General features: G+C 46.7%; 1 protein-coding gene across 1 annotated transcript in view; it reads right to left on the bottom strand.

The window, feature by feature from the left end:
- The window catches only part of LARGE1 (LARGE xylosyl- and glucuronyltransferase 1), a 558,406-nt gene that overhangs the window by 6,593 nt on the left and 530,806 nt on the right, over nucleotides 1–21,007 (bottom strand). The window contains exon 13 of the mRNA XM_057740821.1: nucleotides 3,243–3,389. Within this exon, the coding sequence (XP_057596804.1) occupies nucleotides 3,243–3,389 (147 nt within the window). The remainder of the gene's footprint in view (nucleotides 1–3,242; nucleotides 3,390–21,007) is intronic.

The raw sequence follows: 21,007 nt of genomic DNA, 5'->3' as shown, positions 1-21,007 counted from the left end.
ACAGTGTGTGAAAAGGGAGGGATACTATGAGCTGTCAGGAATAATCCAAAAATCAGGCCGGGAAGGAGGTGATTTTCCATTTGTGAACTAGCTGAACATGCAGTCCTGTCACCTGACACCTTTGACAGAGCTGGCCTCACACAACGATGGCTGTGAACATGCATCAGGTTCAGCGCAGGGCACAGTGCAGCCACTGCACCACGGTTCAAACACCACCTCTGTAGCTTAGCAGCTGAGGACCTCATACAGCAAAGCATTTACACTAGGCTTTAGTTTCCTCTTGTATCAACTGGCAAGAAGAACACTTATCTCGTTGAACTGCTGAGACGCTTAGATGAGAAAATATAAAGAGCTTGGCCCAGTGTTGGTATACAGGAGGTATTTAATACACACCAGTTCCCTAACACGCAGTTTAACAAGGTGGTTAAAAACACTGGTTCTAGAAGGATTCTGGGGCTGTCTGGGTTTGAGTTCTGTCACGCAACAGTTACAGAGAAGTTACCTCACACCTCTGTACCTTTGTTTCCTTCCCTTAGTAATACAGAGAGAATAATAATATTAACACCTACTTCGTGGGTTTATGATCATCTTGTATATTTATGCATACAAAGTGCTTAGAGCAGTGTCTGATATATGGTAACATCCTCAAACCATAGAGATATTCTCAGTATTTCCCCTTGTTTGTGCCTAGATATGTCAAACTCAGTGGTCTTATTGTCAGAGAAACCAGTAACCATCTTATTTGTCCTCTGTTTTTAGAATCTAAATGCTTGGCCTATTCTCATGTTTAAAAGAGGAAAAAGAGAGGGGAAGGGCAGGGATGGCTGGGTCAGTTCTGTTCCCCTGGGTGGGCAGGCAGCTCCCACTGGCTCATCCTGGGAGACTGACAGCATACTGAGTGGCTGGTCAGCCCAGAATATGGTGAAGCTACAGTTAACCTCCCATTAATTAAAACAAGCCACAGCCTGAAAATGCCCAAAGGAACGTACTATCAGAACAGTAGGCACTGGTCTCCGGGACGTGTTCTCTGAGACCATCAACATCAGCCTCCAAAAAAGAGTGATGAGGGAGATTTCCTGGGTACACCTTGTGGGATGGTGCTTATAGAGATTTGGGGCACTTTGCTTTGCGCAGAGGTTCTCCAACTTGAGTGTGTGTCAGAATCCCCTGGAGGATTATTTTTTAACAGATTGCTGGGTTCCACCCCCAGAGTTTCTGATCCAGTAGGTCTGGGGTGGGGCTTGGGACTTGGTGTTTCTAACAAGTTCCCAGGGGATGCTGGTGCTAGCGGTCCAGAGACCACACTCAGAACCGCTGCCCTGGAGGATGGACGTATAGGTGGGTGGGTGATTTCTCATTCCAGGCGTGGTGGGGAGTAAGTTTCAGCTGCTAGGAGGCTTAAGAGTTCATCATTTGGAGGGAAGGTGACAAAAGCAATTTCTCGGAGGGAAGGTCTGTAATTTAGCACTTGGCATGGTGGCTTACAAGCTGTTGGCCAGAGCAGTAATCACAAACACAGCAGGTCAAACCCCAGCTCTCAGGCCCACGGACTTGGCCTTGAAATGAGTTCTTAAATAACCTGGGGATGGAGCTGGAAAGAAGGATGCCTTGGAAATTTTCCAGGTGGTCAGCCATCAGGCTATGGTGTCTAGAGTCTTTTTTTTTTTGGGCTGCACTACATGGCATGTGGGATCTTAGTTCCCCAACCAGGGATCGAACCCACACCCCCCGCATTGGAAGTGTGGAGTCTTAATTGCTGGACCACCAGGAAAGTCCCTAGAGTCCCTATTTTGCATGCATCTTCAAACACTGTAAGAAAATTCAAGACGATCAGTGGTCTGATGGTACTTTGGTTAAGAGCATACGCTGTGTAGTTCCTCAGACCTGGGCTGAATCTGGGCTCTGTCACGTCCTGGCTGTGACCTGGAAAGTTATGTAACCTCTCAGAGCCTCAGTTTCTTTATCTGTAAAATGAGGACAACATATCTGCCTCATGGATTTGCTGTGAGGATTAAAGGTGCTGATTGCAGTGCCTGGCTCATGTTAAGCACTCAATAAATGGTAGTTTTACTTCTTTTCGAAAACAAAGGAGGATTGGTTAGTGGGGTTATTAACTCTTTGAGGCCACATTCCAGACTTCTGGAGGGAGAAGGCTAGAGTTTGAGTCCTGACCCCTGCACTCCTCAGTTGCTTTACCTGTATAAAAGATGAAAAGGGAGCATCTCTGAACTGGTGCACGAATAACCTATCTCATAAAATTATTCCACAAAATATTTGTTTGAGAAAACCTTCCAGAAACTTCCAGTAACTTAACAGTGGTATGAAAACCTAACTTATTATTATGTTCTTGCCAATAAAATTTAGATTGCCTAGAAATGTATATTTTTTAGCTCAAAGAAGTGTTGGCCATTCTTACATTGTTCAAAAGGGAGGTCTCTCTTTAAAATGGGAGCAGATGGAAGACATGGCTCTCTCCTTCCAACTGCTCTGTCAAGAGACCAAGCAGGACTCCTCCTCCCCGCCAGGGGCGCTACCCTTAATGCTGCAGCCTGTCCCCAGGAGACAGAAGCCACCTGCACCTGTGCCATCCTGCAGACTCCCTGGGCCCTTTGGACAGGTGGGAGGGTCGCTCCACTGCGATGTTTCTGCAGGACTTAGGGGTCTAGGAAATCAGGGAAATGAGGGGTTTCTTTGAAACTGTCACTTGGCCAACAGAACAAGGCAGCTGCCACACCTGCTGCATCTGACCTTGGAGTCACCTTGATGACTTTAGTGGTTGAAGCTACTGCTGCCTATCCCAGGCCCGAGGACCTTGGGGAACAGACCGCTCACAAAAAAGAAAAAGGGAGACGGTCACCATGGCAATCACGTGACGAAACACACTTACCGAGTGAGTGAATGGACAACCAAACCAAAGGAAGGACTCAGAGTCGGGAGACAGGAGCGGAACTTAAACGGAGTAAAGCAGAAAAAGAAATAAGCTGACTGCCTTGCCCAGCCTTCCTGTCCTGCCATCTGGACACACAGGTCGATCACACACGTACAAAACTCACATGGCACATGGGAAGAGAGAGACGATTCCAAGCACACAGCTTGGGGACAGCGGTGCTCTTTTTGGTTTTAGAATGGGTCTAACGCCAGCGACAAACATCTGGGCCAGCCGCTCTGGCACCGGGGTTCCCAGGAGCAAGAAGGGCTTCAGGCTCGCCCTCCACCAGGGGGCGGCAGTGAGAGCCACGCACCTGAACGTGAAGAGGGTCCCCATGTCCAGCATGGACAGCAACTCTGCCTTCGACTTGGGGAATGAGAGCCGGTAGCGCAGCGTCTCGAACGCGGGGACGATCATTGCCTTCTTGGTGTTGGCGAGGTCGAGCTGGATGACAGACTTCCTAGAGAGAGAGGGCAGGGAGAGAGACAGGGTCCCTGTGATGCCAGGCAGGGGCTTCCCCCTGCGAGGGTGGCAGAGGTGGCTGGCACAGGGCGGGGTCAGCCTCTCGGATTAAAGATGGGGGATCCGAGGCCCCGGGGAGGCCAGGCAGCTGGTCCAAGGCCACTCGGGAGCTCTGCTGTCTTTGGGCCAGAGAGCAGAGTCTTCCTGGAGAGTGACGGAGAGGCTGGGGATCCTCCCTCACTCCACACTGTGTGCCCCTGTCAGAGCTAAGTGCAGAAGCCAAGGGTCCAGGGCTCACTGGGTCTGGAGACCAGCCTGCTTGCTGGGTCCGTGGGGCTGCCCACACACTCCCAGCACACACGGCCACAGGAGAGCTGGACATAAAGCTGATGAGATGATCACCAGCTGTGCATTTGAGGGTCCCATCTCTGTGACTCCTCAATCCTTTGATTCCTCCAGATTCTGAGCCTTCAAAACTGGCCAGACACACCCCATGCAGCCAGCAACCACTACGCCAGGGCTCTGGTACCCTGCATCCTCTCCCTCACTCCTGCCTTCGAGCCTGGCCTTCTGCTCCTCTGAGACCCAGCTCCTGCCTTCTGGATTTGTCTGCCATGGGCCAGCTCTGTGGCCAACGTTAGAAAGAGAGAAAGGCCCAGATAGGTCATGGCACATGAGGCTTGTAATGAACACAGGATTTAAATCCTGGCTCTGCCACTTTAAGAGTCTTGCCATATTGTACAAGTAATTTAGGTGCTCATGACCTCAGGTTCCTCCCTAAAATGGGGCAATAATATCTCCCTCCTGAGCTGCTGTGGAGCTGGGACAAGGTAATAGAAATACTAGTACTGTTTGTTTGTTTGTTTTTTTGGCACATGGGCTTAGTTGCTCCGTGGCATGTGGGATCTTCCTGGAGCAGGGATCGAACCTGTGTCCCCTGCATTGGCAGGCGGATTCTTAACCACTGTGCCACCAAGGAAGCCCAACTAGTACTGTTTGGCACACGGCAGGCTGGAAGTGACAAATGTCCCTACTACACTTCAGTGCTGTCCTATTTCCTGGCTTCATCTTCTAGCATCTCTTTGGCCATGGCTTTGGTACTTCATGCTGGCTTCCTGCTTAGACCACTGACCCTTGGGTGTCGAGGAAGCCTGGGCTGTCTGCTCATGATCTTGGAGATGGAGAAAGCAGTCTCCCTTGGGGTGATGCGAGGCACTGAAGGCATTTTGCAAAAATACTGGAAGCAGCAGCCCTCCAGAGCAATAAAATTGCTTACTGCTTAAAGTCACTTCACTGAACAGACCTCTGAGCCTGTCCATATACAGGGGCCAGGGCTGGTCTGCAAAGAACAGTCACCCTATAAGGAAGTAACAGTGTTAGCCCAGGCCAGAGTGGGATAAGAACAGAGGGGCAATCCAAGGAGAACAGCAGCAGGTTTGGTAGCAACAAATGAGGGGGAGTCTGGACCAGCTCAGGATAAGGGCAGGTCTCAGAAACCACGCTTGGTGAAGGGGCCTCACCAGCTCCCATTGCAGAGGGGGTGGTTGAGATAGACTGGAGGTTGACATGAGAATCCTCTGAATATCATTTGCAGTTCACTCTTTATAATTATAATTATGCTTAAGTTAGCTACACACCAAATGAAATATGGCCCTCAGGTCACTATTTCAGGGGAGATTCATAAAGGATGACAGCAAGATAGAACCTGGGTGAGCTATACTTAGCTGGTTCGAGGACCGGAGGTCTGAGTCAACCTGTTTTGGCCTGCATCCCTCTCTGTCTCTCTCTGAGCAATGACTTCATACAAACACCCAAGGTTCCCTTACTAATGGCCAGGCATTCTCTTTCCTACCAACTCTACACTGGACATGGGCAGAGCTGGGGCTCATCACCTTTCCCCCAGGAAAGGTGTACCTTATTTACTGATACGGGTATTGGGCATGGGACATATGGGTCTAAAGAATACCCTCGGATCAAGATGGTGAAGCCCCTGGAGGGAGGTGGGAAGATGCCCCAGCACTGACGGGTAGTTGCTATTCATTCAACAACCACCAAGCACCTACTATGTGCCAGGCACTGTGCTTGGCACTTGGAAATACAGGAAAAAACATCCAAAGTCTCTTCCCACCTGGTGCTAACATCTTCGTCTTAAATGTCTCAGGATGCTATAAAAGCCCAAGGGCAAGTATCTCTACATTGGGGCTCAAGATTGCATCTGCAGCTAATTATTTGAAGATACAATTGCTATGGAAATGGAGTGGGAGGCTAGGAGGGCTGAGCTACAAAGGGAATGGCAACGTGTATACACAGACATGATGGATATAGAGATCTATGAATGTGGATGTCTCTGTATAAACCCCAAATTACTATTACAGTCAAGGTTATTACAGAAGCCACTTCTTGGAATAGAAGGTCATTCCCCCTCTCATGATCCCTGTACATAGGGGCAGCTCTGAGCCCTGCTGCTCCGCGTGGAGCCCTGGCCAGGGCCGGTGTTCAGGGGTAGATACTTAGGCTGAGCAAATCAGTTTCTCACTCTTGGAAATCTGAACAGACACAGAGACTGGAGATCACAGAGCTGACCCGCACTAACATCAGGCAGCACCCTCAAGGTTTCTGAACTTCTACTGAGGAAGGGCCCAGAGCTGTCTGGGGTTAATTATGGTCTCAAGTATTGGTTTTCCAAATCCTCCTTTGGTTCCATAAGATAAACCGCTCAACAGTTTTCTCCCCGCTTTGATTTCTTTTCACTTTAATTAAGTGCCTAGCATTGGTTTCTGTTGCTTGTGACCAAACAACCAATATATGGCAGGGCCCAGAGTAAGCAGACCCAGTCAGCCACATGCCCTACAAAATTGAGTCCTAGAAAACCTTCTTTCCCTCTGCACAGAGTGCCTCAGATTCTGGAGTGCTTTTTGCAAATTCCCTTTAATCTCGCTGAAACACAAACCGCCACGGAGATGGATTTGTCACGAGATAGGTCCATTTCAGCCGCAGCTCAAGAAGGCTTTGATATCGATGTCCTGAATGGGTCTCATTACGAAGTTGTTTCAGCAACAAAGTGGTTTTGGGGCACTGACTCCGAGCACATCTGTTCCTCGAGATGGTAATGGCAGCCTGGGCTTTCCTGTCCTGTGTCCTGATCGCACATCCTACCTTGGCTGGGCCTGCTGACCACCTGGGGTTGCCTGGTCTGCAGCCACCCTTTACCTGGAAAGCAAGTCCAGCAGGACATGGAGTGTTTCCAGTGCAGAATCTTCCAGGAGCAGAGCGGCAGGAAGGCGAGGTGGGACGGCTGACCTGGGAACCAGGAGACCTGTGTTCTGAAGCCAGCTCGGATAAGCTGAGCAGCTCCAGGTCCTATCATTCGTCTGAGACTGGTTAATCTAGAGAATTCAAACTGGAGATTCTGGAAGGCAGTCTGGTGCAGTAGTCACCCGGCAAATTTGGTTTCTAGCTGAGGCTCCACCCCTCCTCTTGGGCAAATCACTTGAACCCTTCTGAATCTCAGAGTTCATGCACGTGTTAGATATTTTGATGAGAAAAAGCACATGGTGCATGTGGAAGTGCTTCGTGCAGTGCCTGGCATGTACGAGGTGCTGAATACATGATAGTTAGCACTCCTGATGGTTAGTTTTGTGTGTCAATGAAGCTGGGCTGTGGTGCGCAGCTGGTTGGTCAAACACTGGGTCCTAACCAGAGCTGCCCCTATGTACAGGGGCCATGAGAGGGGGAATTTTCTTCTATTCCAAGAAGTGGCTTCTATAATAACTCCATCCTTTGCCCTCGAGGTAGGTCTAGAAGTTGCTGTGAAGGTATTCTGTGGATGTGATGAACATGCAGAATCAGCTGACTGTAAGTAAAGGCTCTTCCCCTTGAGAGTGTGGGTGGGCCTCACCCAATCAGTTGAAAGCCTTAAGAGCAAAAACTGAGCTCTACTGGGAAAGAAGGAATCCTGCCCCCAAACTATGACACAGAAATCCTGCCTGAGCTTCTAGCCTACCGTTTGGATTTCAGACTCGCCAGTTATCACAATTCCTTAAAATCACTACCCGTCATCTAACCATCCTACGCTCTGTTTTTCTGAAGAATTCTGATTGATCCGCTTATCCTCATCCACAACCCCTTCAAAAATATTCCCAAACCTACGACAACATTTTTGGACTGCAGAACTCTTAAAAGACACCTTAGGTATCTACAGAAGTAATTCAGAACCCTGCTGGTATAACGGAGAGCACGGCAAACACAGTGACTTGGAGGCTGCCAGCACCGGGTTCAGGTCCTGCCTGCCACCCTCCTATGAACTTGGGGACAGTGTAGTCACAGGCTCCCTACCTGTGACGTGGAGATAACACTTATCAATCAGAACTGCTGTGAGGACGAAATAATCACTGTAGAGCCTCACACGTGCCTGACTTAGAACAACTGAGTAACAAACGAGCTCGTGTCCCTCTTCCCGGCGGGCCTGGTGCGAGAGAAAGTGCGAGGGAAGAGGGGTCAGAAAAGGCCATGAACTGCCCACAACCAGGACAGATTTCTGGCTCGCCAGCCTGCTTGTCTGTGGAAACAGTGTTTATTCGATTTCAGTCTCCAGCCAGCTCCCCGAGTTCTTCTTCATGTCAAAAACAATTCAGGTGTTTCTAACAGAGTGAATTCATCCCTTCCAGTCTGGCAGAGCTGACCTGATAGAAAACTATGAGCTGGGTGGTGTGTATTTACCAAGTCTCCCATCTCCTCTCCTGGGCATCTTTTTCCCTCACCCTCTCGTGTTAATTTACTCAAATGCGCACATAGTTCATAGCCTTTTTTGCCCCCACTTGGCGAAACTGGTAACCAGTGGGGAGTGAAGGTGAGTAGCAAGGCCTCCTGAGCCAGTTGAGGGGCTGGAGGTGGGCAGAGACTGCAGGCTTTCATGGGGCTTAGCATTAAGCCGAAGAAACACCACGAAAGGGTAGACTGTTAGGTAGATGGGCTTCCTGGTACTGAAAATGACCAAACTCCAAGACTGATCCTGGCTGCTGACTGCGTGCGCGTGCACACACGCGCGCACACACACGCGCACGCGCACACACACTCTCTCTCTCTCTCCGCCCCCCCCATCCTTTGCCCTAGAGGCAGGTCTCTGTCACCAGGAAAACAGCCCAGGTTCCTGGCAGGAAGAGATTATGTGGACGTGTCTCAGAGAAATAAGAAACAGGGATGCACTGTGTGGGCCTAATGACGTCACCTCATCAGCGGTGAAGATGACGGCGCCGAGGCTGGGAGGCTTAGGTTTGCATCACGGCTGATTACTTAAGCTCTTTGTTCCACAGTTTCTGTCTGTAAAGATGGGGATGGTGATTACAGCATTCACCTCAGAGGGTGATTGTGAGGACTGAATGCGTTCCTATACGTAAAGTGTTTCATCCACGCCTGACAGACGACTGGCACTGATGTGCGCTCGCCATCAGCCGTCCGCACGAGCGCCTGCCGCTCTTCTCAGGCCGGCCTGACCACGCCCACAAAGCCTGGCTCCCACCCTGGACGGGTCCCCACTTTGCTCTTTCATTGGTTCATTTCCCTGCTCGTTCTGCTTGGTGCCAGGCACTGCTGAAGGCACCTGGGATACACTGGTGACCAGAACAGCAGAAACCCCTGCCCTCGTGGAGCTGGCATTGCAGTGGGTGCGAAGTGCACCCTATGTTGGAAAGCGAGAATCACGGAGAGAGAATGGAGCTGGGTGAGGACTGTTAGGAATGCCAGAGGTGGGGAATGGGGTGTAATTTTAAATAGGGTGGTTCAGGCAGGCGTCATGGAGAAGGGGATATTTAAACAAACCTGGAGTAGGTGAGGGAGCGTGCCTTGTGGTGATCTGGGGTAAGAGCTTTCTGGGTTATGGAAATAGCCAGTGCCAAGGACCTAATGACAAGAGCACAGTAAGGAACAGAGAAGGTACCTAGAAAGGGGACCAGAGTGGCCATGGGGGAGGGAGAAGGTGCTGCAGATCACATAGAACCTTACAGAGAACTGAAGGGTGTGGTGGGCAAACAGTTCTGCTCCCCTCCCCCCACCCAAAGACAGCCACCTCCTAATCCCAGGAACCTGCAGATACGTTACCTCACATGGCAAAAGGGACTCTGCAGATGTGACTAAGGATGCTGAGATGGGAAAGTTATCCTGGGTTATTCAGATGGGTTCAATGTAACAGTGAGGCTCCTTATAAAAGGGAGGTAAGAGAGTCAAGAGTCAGAGAAGGTGATGCGATAATGAAAGCAGAGGCTGGAGTGATGCAGCCACAAGCCAAAGAATGTGGGTGGCCTCCAGGCAGTGAGAAAACAGATTCTCCCCTAGAGCCTCCAGAGAGCAGCCCTGTCAACACCTTGACTTTAGTCCTCACAAAACCCTTTTCAGCATCCTTATAGCAACAACAGGAAACTAATACAGAAGTCCTGAGATTTTACTCAGTGAGATGGGGAGCCACCAGGGAACTCTGAGAGGAACTGTTTTCTGTATTGAAAGAATCATTCTGCTGCTGTGTTGAGCGCAGTGTCACCTGCGAGATCAATTACGAGGACCTTGGTGTAATAGGGTTACAGGTGCTGCCTTATGGGATGGTCAGATATTCTGATATTTCAAGTGGAGCCAACTAAAATGATTTTCAACACATGTGAGGGCTGGGTATCTCTCAGGGGATGCCAGTTTGAAGACAGGCTGTATGCTAAGAGAGAGGGCAGGATCTTCTACATCAGACGATGCAGATTCTATCTCAACACCACTTCCCTAATTGTGCAGTCATGGGCAAATTTCTTAACTCTGGGCTTTTTTTCTCCTTATCTTGATGATAATACTTCACAGGCTTGGTTATTAAGAGAACTAAGATAATATATTCATTAATTAGTGAATATTTATAAAGCCAGACAGAGATATTGAGTCCAGAGCTGACTGAACAGATATGACCTGTGTCCTAATAGAGCCCAAAGTGGAGGGAGGGTGGGAGGAAGGCAGAAGTGTAGGCTCTCTGGTGTGTAGCTTCTAATCACTGAGCTGTGTCCTTTTTTTTTTTTTTTTTTTCCCCATAGAGACAGAAAGTATATTAAAGATTATTAGGCACTGAGCAGGGAGGGAATGGGTAGTTTTATTTAATGGTTACAGAGTTTCAGTTTTGACAGTACAAAGAATTCTGGAGAAGAATGAGGGTTGCAAAACAGTGAGAATATACTTTTAATGCCATTAAACTATACACTTAAAATGTATAGATGGGTTAAGATAGTTTTTAAAATTTTTGGTTTTATTGGAGTATAGTTTTATAAGATTGTTAGTTTTAGGTGTACAGCAGCAAAGTGATTCCGTTATACATATACACATATTCATTCTTTTTTAGATTCTTTTCTCGTATATGTTATTATTGAGGAGAGTTCCCTGTATTATACAGTGGGTCCTTGTTGGTTATCTATCTCACATATAGTAGTGTGTGTGTGTTCATCCCAAGCTACTGAGTTATCCCCTGCTGGCCACGCCCCCCCCCAACATTTCCCATTTGGAAACCATAGGTTTGTTTTCGATATCTGTAAGTCTGTTTTTGTTTTGAAACTAAGTTCATTTGTAACTTTTCTTAAAATTAGATTCCACATGAGTGATATCATATGATATTTGTCTTTGGCTTACTTCATTTAGTATGATAATCTCTAGGTCTATCTATGTGGCTGCAAATAGCATTATTTCATTCTTTTTTACGGCTGAGTAATATACCATTGCTATATATAGCACATCTTCTTTATCCATTCATCTGTTGATGGACATTTAGATTGCATCCATGTCTTGGCTATTGCAGGTAGTTCAGCAGTGAACACTAGGGTGCATGTATCTTTTTGAACTATGGTTTTCTCTGGATATGTGCCCCAGAGTGGGATTGCTGGATCATATGGTAGTTCTATTTTTAGATTTTTAAGGAACCTCCATACTGTTCTCCATAGTACCAATTTACATTCCCACCAACAGTTAGCAGGGTTCCCTTTTCTCCACACCCTCTTCTGCATTTATTGTTTGTTGACTTTTTGACGATGGCTATTCTAACCTGTGTGAGGTGATACCTTATTGCAGTTTTGATTTGCATTTCTCTGACAGTGATGTTGAGCATTTTTTAATGTGCCTGTTGGCCATCTGTATGTTTTCTTTGGAGAAATGTCTATTTAGCTCTTCTGCTCATTTTTCAATTGGCTTGTTTGTATTTTTGACATAGAGCTGCAGGAGCTGTTTGTGTATTTTGGAGATTAATCCCTTGTCAGTTGCTTCATTTGCAAATATTTTCTCCCATTCTGTGGATTGTCTTCTTGTTTTGTTTATGGTTTCCTTTGCTGTGCAGAAGCTTTTAAGTTTAATTAGGTCCCATTTGTTTATTTTTGTTTTTATTGTCATTACTATAGAAGGTAGATCAAAAAAGATACTGCTGCAATTTATGTCAAAGAGTGTTCTGCCTATGTTTTTCTCTAAGAGTTTTATAGTGCCTGGCCTTACATTTAGGTCTTGGATCCATTTCAAATTTATTTTTGTGTGTGGTGTTAGGAAATATTCTAATTTCATTCTTTTACATGTAGCTGTCCAGTTCTCCCAGCACCACTCATTGAAGAGACTGTCTTTTCTCCACTGTATATTCTTGTCTCCTTTGTTGTAGATTAACTGACCATAGGTGTGTGAGTTTATTTCTGGGCTCTCTATCCTGTTCCATAAATCTATATTTGTTTTTTGTGCCAGTACCATATACTGTTTTGATTACTGCAGCCTTATAGTATAGTCTGAAGACAGGCAGTCTGATTCTTCCAGCTTTGTTTTCCTTTCTCAGGATTGCTTTGGCTATTTGGGGTCTTTTGTGTTTCCTCATAAATTTTAAGATTTTTTGTTCTAGTTCTGTAGAAAAATGTTATTGATTGAGCTGTGTTCTAAGAAGCAGGAGTTAGCCCGTCAAGAGAAGGGGGTTCAAGGTATTTGCAAGCTTTGGAAATAAGAAAGCATATAGGATTCAGGGGAACTGAATTTCTTAGAAAACTCCTGGTACATTGCAGGTGGTCAATAAATGGTACTCAAAAGTGCTTGTTTCTTCAATGTATTCAATATCAAGCACTGTGCCAGGCTCTTTATGGGCATTACTCCTTGAATCACTGTAACCTATGACATATGCACTAGTATTCCCAGTTTACTGAAGAAGACATTCACTCTGAGAAGTTAATTTGCCTTAAAACACAGCTAGTGGTTACTATCACCACCAACAAATTATGATGATGATGATAAAATCATTGTTGTATGAATTAAGGCTGCACCAGTGTAGAAATAACCTGGAAAGATCAATAATCACAGGATCTACGTGGGCCAGGTCCGTTAATGTGGTGACTTTGCAGCTACAGCAATGAGCCTCCTGGAGTTCACGGATCAAGGCAGCTGGTGAGAGAGGTCAGGAAGGGGATGGAGAGAGATGGCAGGAGGCAGCAGCCTACATGCTGACGCTCCTTACATGGCATCCCCATGGTGGATCCCATTTCATAGCAGCTAACTGGGCAGAGGCTAGAACACAGGCAGCGTTTGCAGATGCAGAGATGTGCACTGACCTCCTGGCTTACTGAGTCTCCTATGCTGGTGATTTTTTTTCTTTTTTCTTTACCATCCACGAGCTTCTCTAACTACTACAGTCTGCCTTGACTCCTTTGATCAGGCCAAGGTCGGCAATGGCCCCTCGCTGTCAAATCCAACAGACTTCTCCATTCTCATCTTTCTTGACTTTTCTCTGCACTTGGTGCTAAAGACCAGTCCCTCCCAGTCCCTCTGTCCTTAGCTTGAGAACACCATCCCAGAATTCTGGAGAGCATCTTCCCACTCTCTCAGGCTTTGATCAGGGTAACTGCTTTGCGCCTCAGCCCTCTTGATGCTGGACACCTTTTGTTGCCTCTACTCCCTGAGTAGGGTAGAGATCTTTACTCTCTAGCCATGAGAGCCTCTACTCCTGCAACAGAAGTGGCTGGGCTGATTTGTGTTGGTGCAGTAAATGGCTGAGGCTGATGCTGACAAATGACTAACTGCTGGGAACCATGGGGCTGAAGGCACTGGGGCTGCTGTCAGGATGCCAGGAGAGAACGAGACGTCGGCTCTCAGAGCCTTGGATGTCCACAGCATCAAATGTCAGAGAGCCCGTTGTTTGATCAACCCTGACTTGTAAGGAATCCAAGCGATGCTCATACAAGTTCCCAGGACTCACTCACAGGAAAGTTAGATTAAAAGGAACGGGAAGAGGGAAAGAAATCTGGGCTGGAGTGTGTGTCTGTTTCCAAAACCCCAGAACAGCATCCCTCTTTCTCTTAAGGCTTTGTGTGCAGCCAATTAGAGAATCTTGCTTCCCTGCAGCAACCCTGCCCACCTCTGCTGGCCTTGATGTCTCCCCTTTGATGATGAGGCTACGTCTTCTTTGGGACTGGTTTGTCCTGGGCTTTTTTAAATTAATTTTTATTTCATATTGGAGTACAATTGTTTTACAATGTTGTGTTAGTTTTAAGTATACAGCAAAGTGATTCAGCTATGTGTATCTATTCTTTTTCAGATTCTTTTCCTGTATAGGTTATTACAGAATATTGAGTAGAGTTCCCTGTGCTATACAGTAGGTCCTTGTTGGTTATTTTATAGATTAGTAGTATGTATATGTTAATCCCAAACTCCTAATTTATCCCTCTCCCTCCCCACCTTTCCCCTTTGGTAGCCATAAGTTTGTTTCTGAAGTCTGTATGTTTCTGTTTTGTAAATAAGTTCACTTGCATTATTTTTTAAGGTTCCACATATAAATGATATCATATAATATCTGTCTTTCTCTGGCTTACTTCACTTAGTATGATAATCTCTAGGTCCACTCATGTTGCTGCAAATGACATTATTTCATTCTTTTTTATGGCTGAGTGATATTCCATTGTATATATGTACCACATATATACATCTTTATCCATTCCTCTGCATGGACATTTAGGTTGCTTCCTTGTCTTGGCTATTGTATATAGTGCTGCTATGAACATTGGGGTGCAGGTGTCCTTTTGAATTATGCTCTGGATATATGCCCAGGAGTGGAATTGCTGGGTCACATGGTAGTTCTAATTTTAGCTTTTTAAGGAACCTCCATACTGTTTTCCATAATGGTTGTACCAATATACATTCCCACCAACAATGTAGGCGGGTTCCCTTTTCTCCACACCCTCTCCAACATTTATTACTTGTAGACATTTTGATGATGGCCATCCTGACCAGTGTGAGGTGATACCCAATTGTATTTCTCTAATAATTAGCTATGTTGAGTGTTGTCCTGGACTTTTTTGCTCACTGGGGATGGCAGGTGGTGGCAGTGGTAATAACATGCAGATTGCCTGCTTATGTACCTATCAGCTCTGCTAGGCTTGAGGTCAAGGATAAGCCTTGTTCACAGTTATGTTTCTAGCTCTGGCACCATGCCAGGCACACAGCAGGCATGCAATAGATACGCAGGGAATGAAGAAATCAATCTGCAGTTGTCTTATGTGAGAAAGCGGATGGTCCTGTGAAGAGGGCCCTCTGGAAACAACATAGCTGGGTGGCAATTGTAGTTCTGCCACTTAAATACACAGGACTTTTGATCAAGTTTATCTTTTGCATTTAAAAATGATAATATTTGTGATTTAAAAAAAGATAACATTTGGGGACTTCCCTGGCAGTCCAGCGGTTAACACTCTGTGCTTCCACTGCAGGGGGCGTGGGTTTGATCCCTGGTGGGAGAACTAAGATCCCACATACTAGAGCACCACTCCCCCACCCCCTGCAAAAAAAAGATAATATTCGTCAAGCACCTAGCACAACCCTAGGTGCACGGAGGATGCTGGTAGACGTGCCTCTCCCTTCCTCAGGCTGCCTGTGCCCTCATATCCTCCTGCAAGGCTCACAAGCCGTACACGGGCACAGCTGGGGTGATCCCTGTTTGAAGAGGAGGCTGAGGCGTGCATCTGCGATTCCCCTGTATCTTTCTGATTTCAGCGTATTCCTGGAACTGTGTGGGCGCAGGGCAAACAGAACCAGTGAGCAAGCTGGCAGATGGTAAGGAGCAGCAGGGCTAACGCGGCCACAGATACCAGCAACCAGTGAGAAGCACAGAAAGGTGCATGTACGTGCGTGGCTCTAAGAAGCCCCCTGGTCCCCAGCTGGCCCCCACACCCCTTATATTGGCTACCTTCAAGGGTACCAGATAGAATCGTGGCTTCCAACCAGAGCAACGGGAAGTCATCTGAATAACACTTCTCAGGACTTAGCAGCCTACCTCTGGGCAGAGCTAAGCTGTGCTTATCATCTGCGCGGATAACTGTGGAGGCGGACCTGGGCACAACCCGTCCCAAGCCTTGTAGCACGCCCCTGATCAGGAGGCCAGGCAATGGGGTTTGCTCAGATTCTATTACAGTGGCCTAGGAACTGAGTTCCCAGCAGACAGGCTTCCAGGAGGTGTGTGGGGACAATAGCAAGGACTTGCAAGTGAGGGAGATAAAGCTGCCTACAGGCAGTGGACCCCTAAGACAGACACATCATAGATGGCGGCAAAGATGGGCAGAGTCTTTTAAGAGCCAGGGGGGCCCCCAGGACCAGCAAGACTGGGTGGTTCCTGAATTGATGGCATTAACACGCGCAGAGGGAGAAGCTGTCAGGCAAGGAGGGGCAGGAAGGAAAGAGAAGCTAAGAATAAGCTTTTGGGACAAATGAATAAAAGAGAAAGCTATCAGTGATTGCTCCCAGCTCTGTGCCAGGGACTATATAGTCAGCATCTCGGGTCCTTCTCAACATCCCTAGTCATTCCTATCTACCCCACTGCCCCGTTTGCTGTTAGCAGTCACGGCTAGCAACCATACAGAGAACAGACTTGTGGGTGCCAGGGGGGCAAGGGGTTGGGGAGGGATGGAGGGGGAGTTTGGGATTAGCAGATGCAAACCGTTATACACAGGATGGTCCTACTGTAGAGCCCACGGAACTACATTCAATGTCCTGTGATGAACCAAAATGGAAAACAATACAAACAACACACATTTCTATGTGTTGCCCTCATTTAGCTGTGAGCTGGAGGTTACTGGAGGGGTCGTCTTCGAGGGCTTTGCAGTTCAGAGGGCGGCTCTGGGGCGGCCCTACGGGGACACTCACCTGCTCGTACTCTCCAGCAAGTTACGTCTCTGTGCCACTGTCTCCTCCTGGCTGAGATGGGGATCGTATTAGGACCTGGGCCATGGGGTTTTGCACAGATCATCTCGTGCAGAGGTTAAGACAGTTCTTCAACACACAGAACGCACTTGATACCTGTAGCCTGTGAGGATGACCATGGCCATCATGACGACGGTAGAGATGGGCCCATCAGGCATTTGGATCAATAAACAGATTAAGCACAATAGCAAAGGAAACCGTAAGCAAAACGAAAAAAAAAAAAAACACCTATGGAACGGGAGAAAAATACTGGGAAACAATGCGACCTACGAGGGCTTAGTTTTCAAAACATACAAACAGCTCATACAACTCAACAACAACAACAAAAAACAAACAACCCAACCAAAAAAATGCAGAGAAGAACTAAACAGACATTTCTCCAAAGAAGACATAAAGATGGCGAACAGGCACATGGAGAGATGCTCAGCATCGCTAATTATTAGAGAAATGCAACTCAAGACTATAATGAGGTATCACCTCACACCAGTCAGAAATGGCCATCATCAAAAAGTCTACAAACAACAAATGCTGGAGAGGGTGTGGAGAAAAGGGAACCTTTCTACAACCATTGGTGAGAATGTAAATTAGTGCAGCCACTATGGAAAACAGTGTGGAGGTTCCTCAAAAAATAAAAATAGACTTACCATATGATCCAGCAATCCCACTCCTGGGCAAACGTCCAGACAAAACTCTACTTCAATAATATACGTGCACCCCTGTGTTCACTGCAGCAGTATTTCCAACAGCCAAGACATGTACATAACCTAAATGTCCACCAACAGGTGAATGGTAAAGAAGATGTGGTACATACATACAATGGAATACTATTCAGTCATAAAACAAGAATGAAATACTGCCATTTGCAACAACATGGATGGAAACAGAGATTATCATATCAGTGAAGTAAACCAGAAAGAGAAAAACAAATACCGTATGATATCACTTATATATGGAATCTCAAATACGACACAAATGAACATATCTACGAAACAGAAACTCACAGACGTAGAAAATACACTTGCGGTTGCCAAGGGAGCAGGGGGTTGGGAAAGGATGGAGTGGGAGTTTGGGGTTAGCAGATGCAAACCGTTATATATAGAATGGATAAACTACAAGGTCCTACTGTAGAGCACAGGGAACTAATATTCAATATCCTGTGATAAACCACAATGGAAAACCATATAAACAATGTAAATATATATGTATAACTGAATCACTTTGCTGTACAGCAGAAATTAACACAACATTGTAAATCAACTACACTTCAAAAAAAACAAAAACAAGCAAACAGAAAAAACAGGTTAAGCACAGAATGCCTTTGGATAAGGCCAGGATAAGTGAAATATCTGCTTAGCAACGCTGTGCCTGTGGGCGTGTTATTTCACCCAGGCGTCCTCATCTGTTAAATGAACTGTGATGAGGTTAAATGACAAAATACATGCGAAAGTGCTTGGCCTATAATATGTGTTCGATCAACATTAAATGTTATAGTAGAAACAAAATGATGAACGAACACAAGGAAATGCCACCTGGTAACGTCCCTCATCAACCAGCCAGCCGGCCTCGCATGATGCCGCCAGTCCCTGGCCTTGTTCACATACATTTCTGCCCTCTTTCAACCAGTGTTCACAGTGCAACCCTCATAGCCAGGGGACACGTGATGGGGGACGGTGGTTACACGTCATCCTTCAGAGAACACAATAAAACTGGAATTTGTTACTCCTGGACACTCTCAGGATACAGTCTCGACCAATGTGACACGTTTGTTCCCTAGAAAGTGAGGCAATATTTGCAAAGCAAGAGCAGAGGTTTAAAGCTTCAAGCACTGAACAAAGATGAGGATTCTGCTGGGTTAGGGAAAGATGCAAGAAACCGGCCCCAGTCTCATGGACGGGGTTAAGTCCCAGCTGATGGAGCTGTCTAAGCTTCTGGTATTCTGGAACATTCCTCAAACATGCCAAGACATTTCATGCCTTTATATTCATTAGTCCTTCAAGCCTGAACTCAACTATCACCTATTTTTGAGGCCTTCCCTGCCCGCCCACACTGGGTCATCCTCTTGTGAGTCTGAGCTCCTGTATCTTTTATCTCTGTACCTGTATTGATAATAAGAGCAGCAGCAGTGCCTGCAGCTGGAGTGCCTCCTAGAATGTAAACTCCATGAGGGCAGGAACTGGCCTATCCTGTGCACTGTAACAGCCCCCGTGCTTAGAACAGAGCTTGGCCAAGGCAGATGCACAATGTACATCTGTGGAATGTAGAACATTCCAGGCATGTGCTCTCCAAATACTATTCCATTTAATCTTCCCAGAACCTTAAGAGAGAAGAAATAACATGATCCCCACTTCACAGGTGGAAAGTTTGAGGTTTAAGTACCTTTTCCAAGGTCCAGTAAATGCTGAGTAAGGAGTGCTCAGTGCTGAAAGAAATGCAGGTCTGAGCGAATCCAGGGGACAGCTCTGTCACCATGCAGCACACCACCTGGCACATAGTAGGTGCTCACTAAATAGATTTTAGCATGAATGACCATGAGTATATAGTTTCTCTTTTCATAAAAAAAAAAAAAAATTGAGATGATTACATGAAGTTACCAGGTTGTACTGAAGGCAGCTGAGTTTGCAACGGTCAGGGTTATGGGTGGGGGCCTGGCAAAGACGTTCAATTCTGAGTGCTAGGAATAGGCCAAAACGCAGAAAATTAACTCCTGTTGAACACCTACTAGACCCCGCAAGCAGCTCTTATTCGCCCCTTTATTAACTGAGGAAGCAGAGGATTGGGGAGACGAAGTGAGCCGCCCCGAGTCACGTACTTGATAAGCGCAGCCGAACCTGGCTGCAAAGGCGGGTCTGCGTGACATCCGCCACACCTGCTGAATTTCACTTGACATTTCTGAACTGAGGAGTGAAGGCTGCACATCTCCATGCTCATTTGTTTAGAAGAAACAGCTGAAGGGGTGGGAGAGCAATTTTAGTGAAACTCTGCAGCTATGTCCATGCATATACCCACTTTCAGTATTTTCCAACTGATCTGTTTGTTTTTGCTGTAATATTAGCTGGTTGCTAAGCAACTGCTCAGGGAGCTATGATGCTGAACTTTTCTTTGGTAACCAAGTAGGCCCCCCAGAAAGGGTGATGTGGGTAAGTGTTTGGGGTCTGATCAGCCTGCTCGGTATCCTGAGTTTTGAGAGGGATCTGGCCCCTTCCGTTAATAAGCAGGCTGGTGTGTGTGTGTGTGTGTGTGTGTGTGTGTGTGTGTGTGTGTGTGTGTGTGTGTGTGTGTGTGTGTGTGTGTGTGTGTGTGTGTGTGTGTGTGTGTGTGTGTGTGTGTGTGTGTGTGTGTGTGTGTGTGTGTGTGTGTGTGGCTGTGTGTGTGTGTGGCTGTGTGTGTGTGTGGCTGTGTGTGTGGCTGTGTGTGTGGCTGTGTGTGTGTGGCTGTGTGTGTGTGGTGGCGGCAGGGGCGGGGGGGCACCTTCCTCCTCTGACACTAAGATTTAACCTCTCTGGGCCCTCAGTTTGGTCACCTGTAATAACACTTACCTTATAGAGAAGTGTGCAGAATAGAGGAAATACGTACAGAGCAGCTGACAGGTTGCTGGCACGTGGTAAGGGCTCCGTGAATGGCAACTGTCATTGTTTTTAGCTGTAATATTTTAACAGGGCTTGGGTGGAGTATTTTGTTGGATATCCACGCTGAAGAAGTCAGTCTCTAGGGGCCTTGGGGAGGCTCACAGCTGCCACAGCAAAATGCACCCTTAACCTTGTCCCAAACCAGTGCTTTATAACGCTGGTCACGAACATACACACTCGTAGTGTTTGGATCAGAAACAAATCTATCCCACTCACTGGAAAAAAATGTTCCTTAAGCCTGTGGCAAGTCAATATGGTTATCTTCCCATGAAAAGGACAGTGCACACTTATTTGGGACTTCTGATAGAACTGTATTCCTTACCAGTTCTCAAAATTCTAGTTCCTAGAAATGATCAAGGTCAGAGGTCATACCGACAAGTGATTAATCTCCAAAATTTACAAACAGCTCATGCAGCTCTATGTCAGAAAAACAATGTGATCAAAAAAATGGGCAGAAGATCGAAATAGACAGTTCTCCAAAGACATACAGATGGCCACAAAACACACGGAAAGATGCTCAACATCACTAATTATCAGAGAAATTGCAAATCAAAGCTACAATGAGGTATCACCTCACACCAGTCAGAACAGCCAGTCATCAAAAAGTCTACAAACAATAAATGCTGGAGAGGGTGTGGAATAAAGGGAACCCTCCTGCAACTGTTGGTGGGAATGTAAATTGGTGCAGCCACTGTGGAGAAGAGTATGGAGGGTTCCTTAAAAAACTTAAAATAGAACTATCATATGGTCCAGCAATCCCACTCCTGGGCATATACCA

Source organism: Hippopotamus amphibius, chromosome 7 (assembly GCF_030028045.1).
Source record: "Hippopotamus amphibius kiboko isolate mHipAmp2 chromosome 7, mHipAmp2.hap2, whole genome shotgun sequence".
Classification (NCBI taxonomy): Eukaryota; Metazoa; Chordata; class Mammalia; order Artiodactyla; family Hippopotamidae; genus Hippopotamus; species Hippopotamus amphibius.
This window is presented reverse-complemented; position numbering and strand designations above follow the sequence as displayed.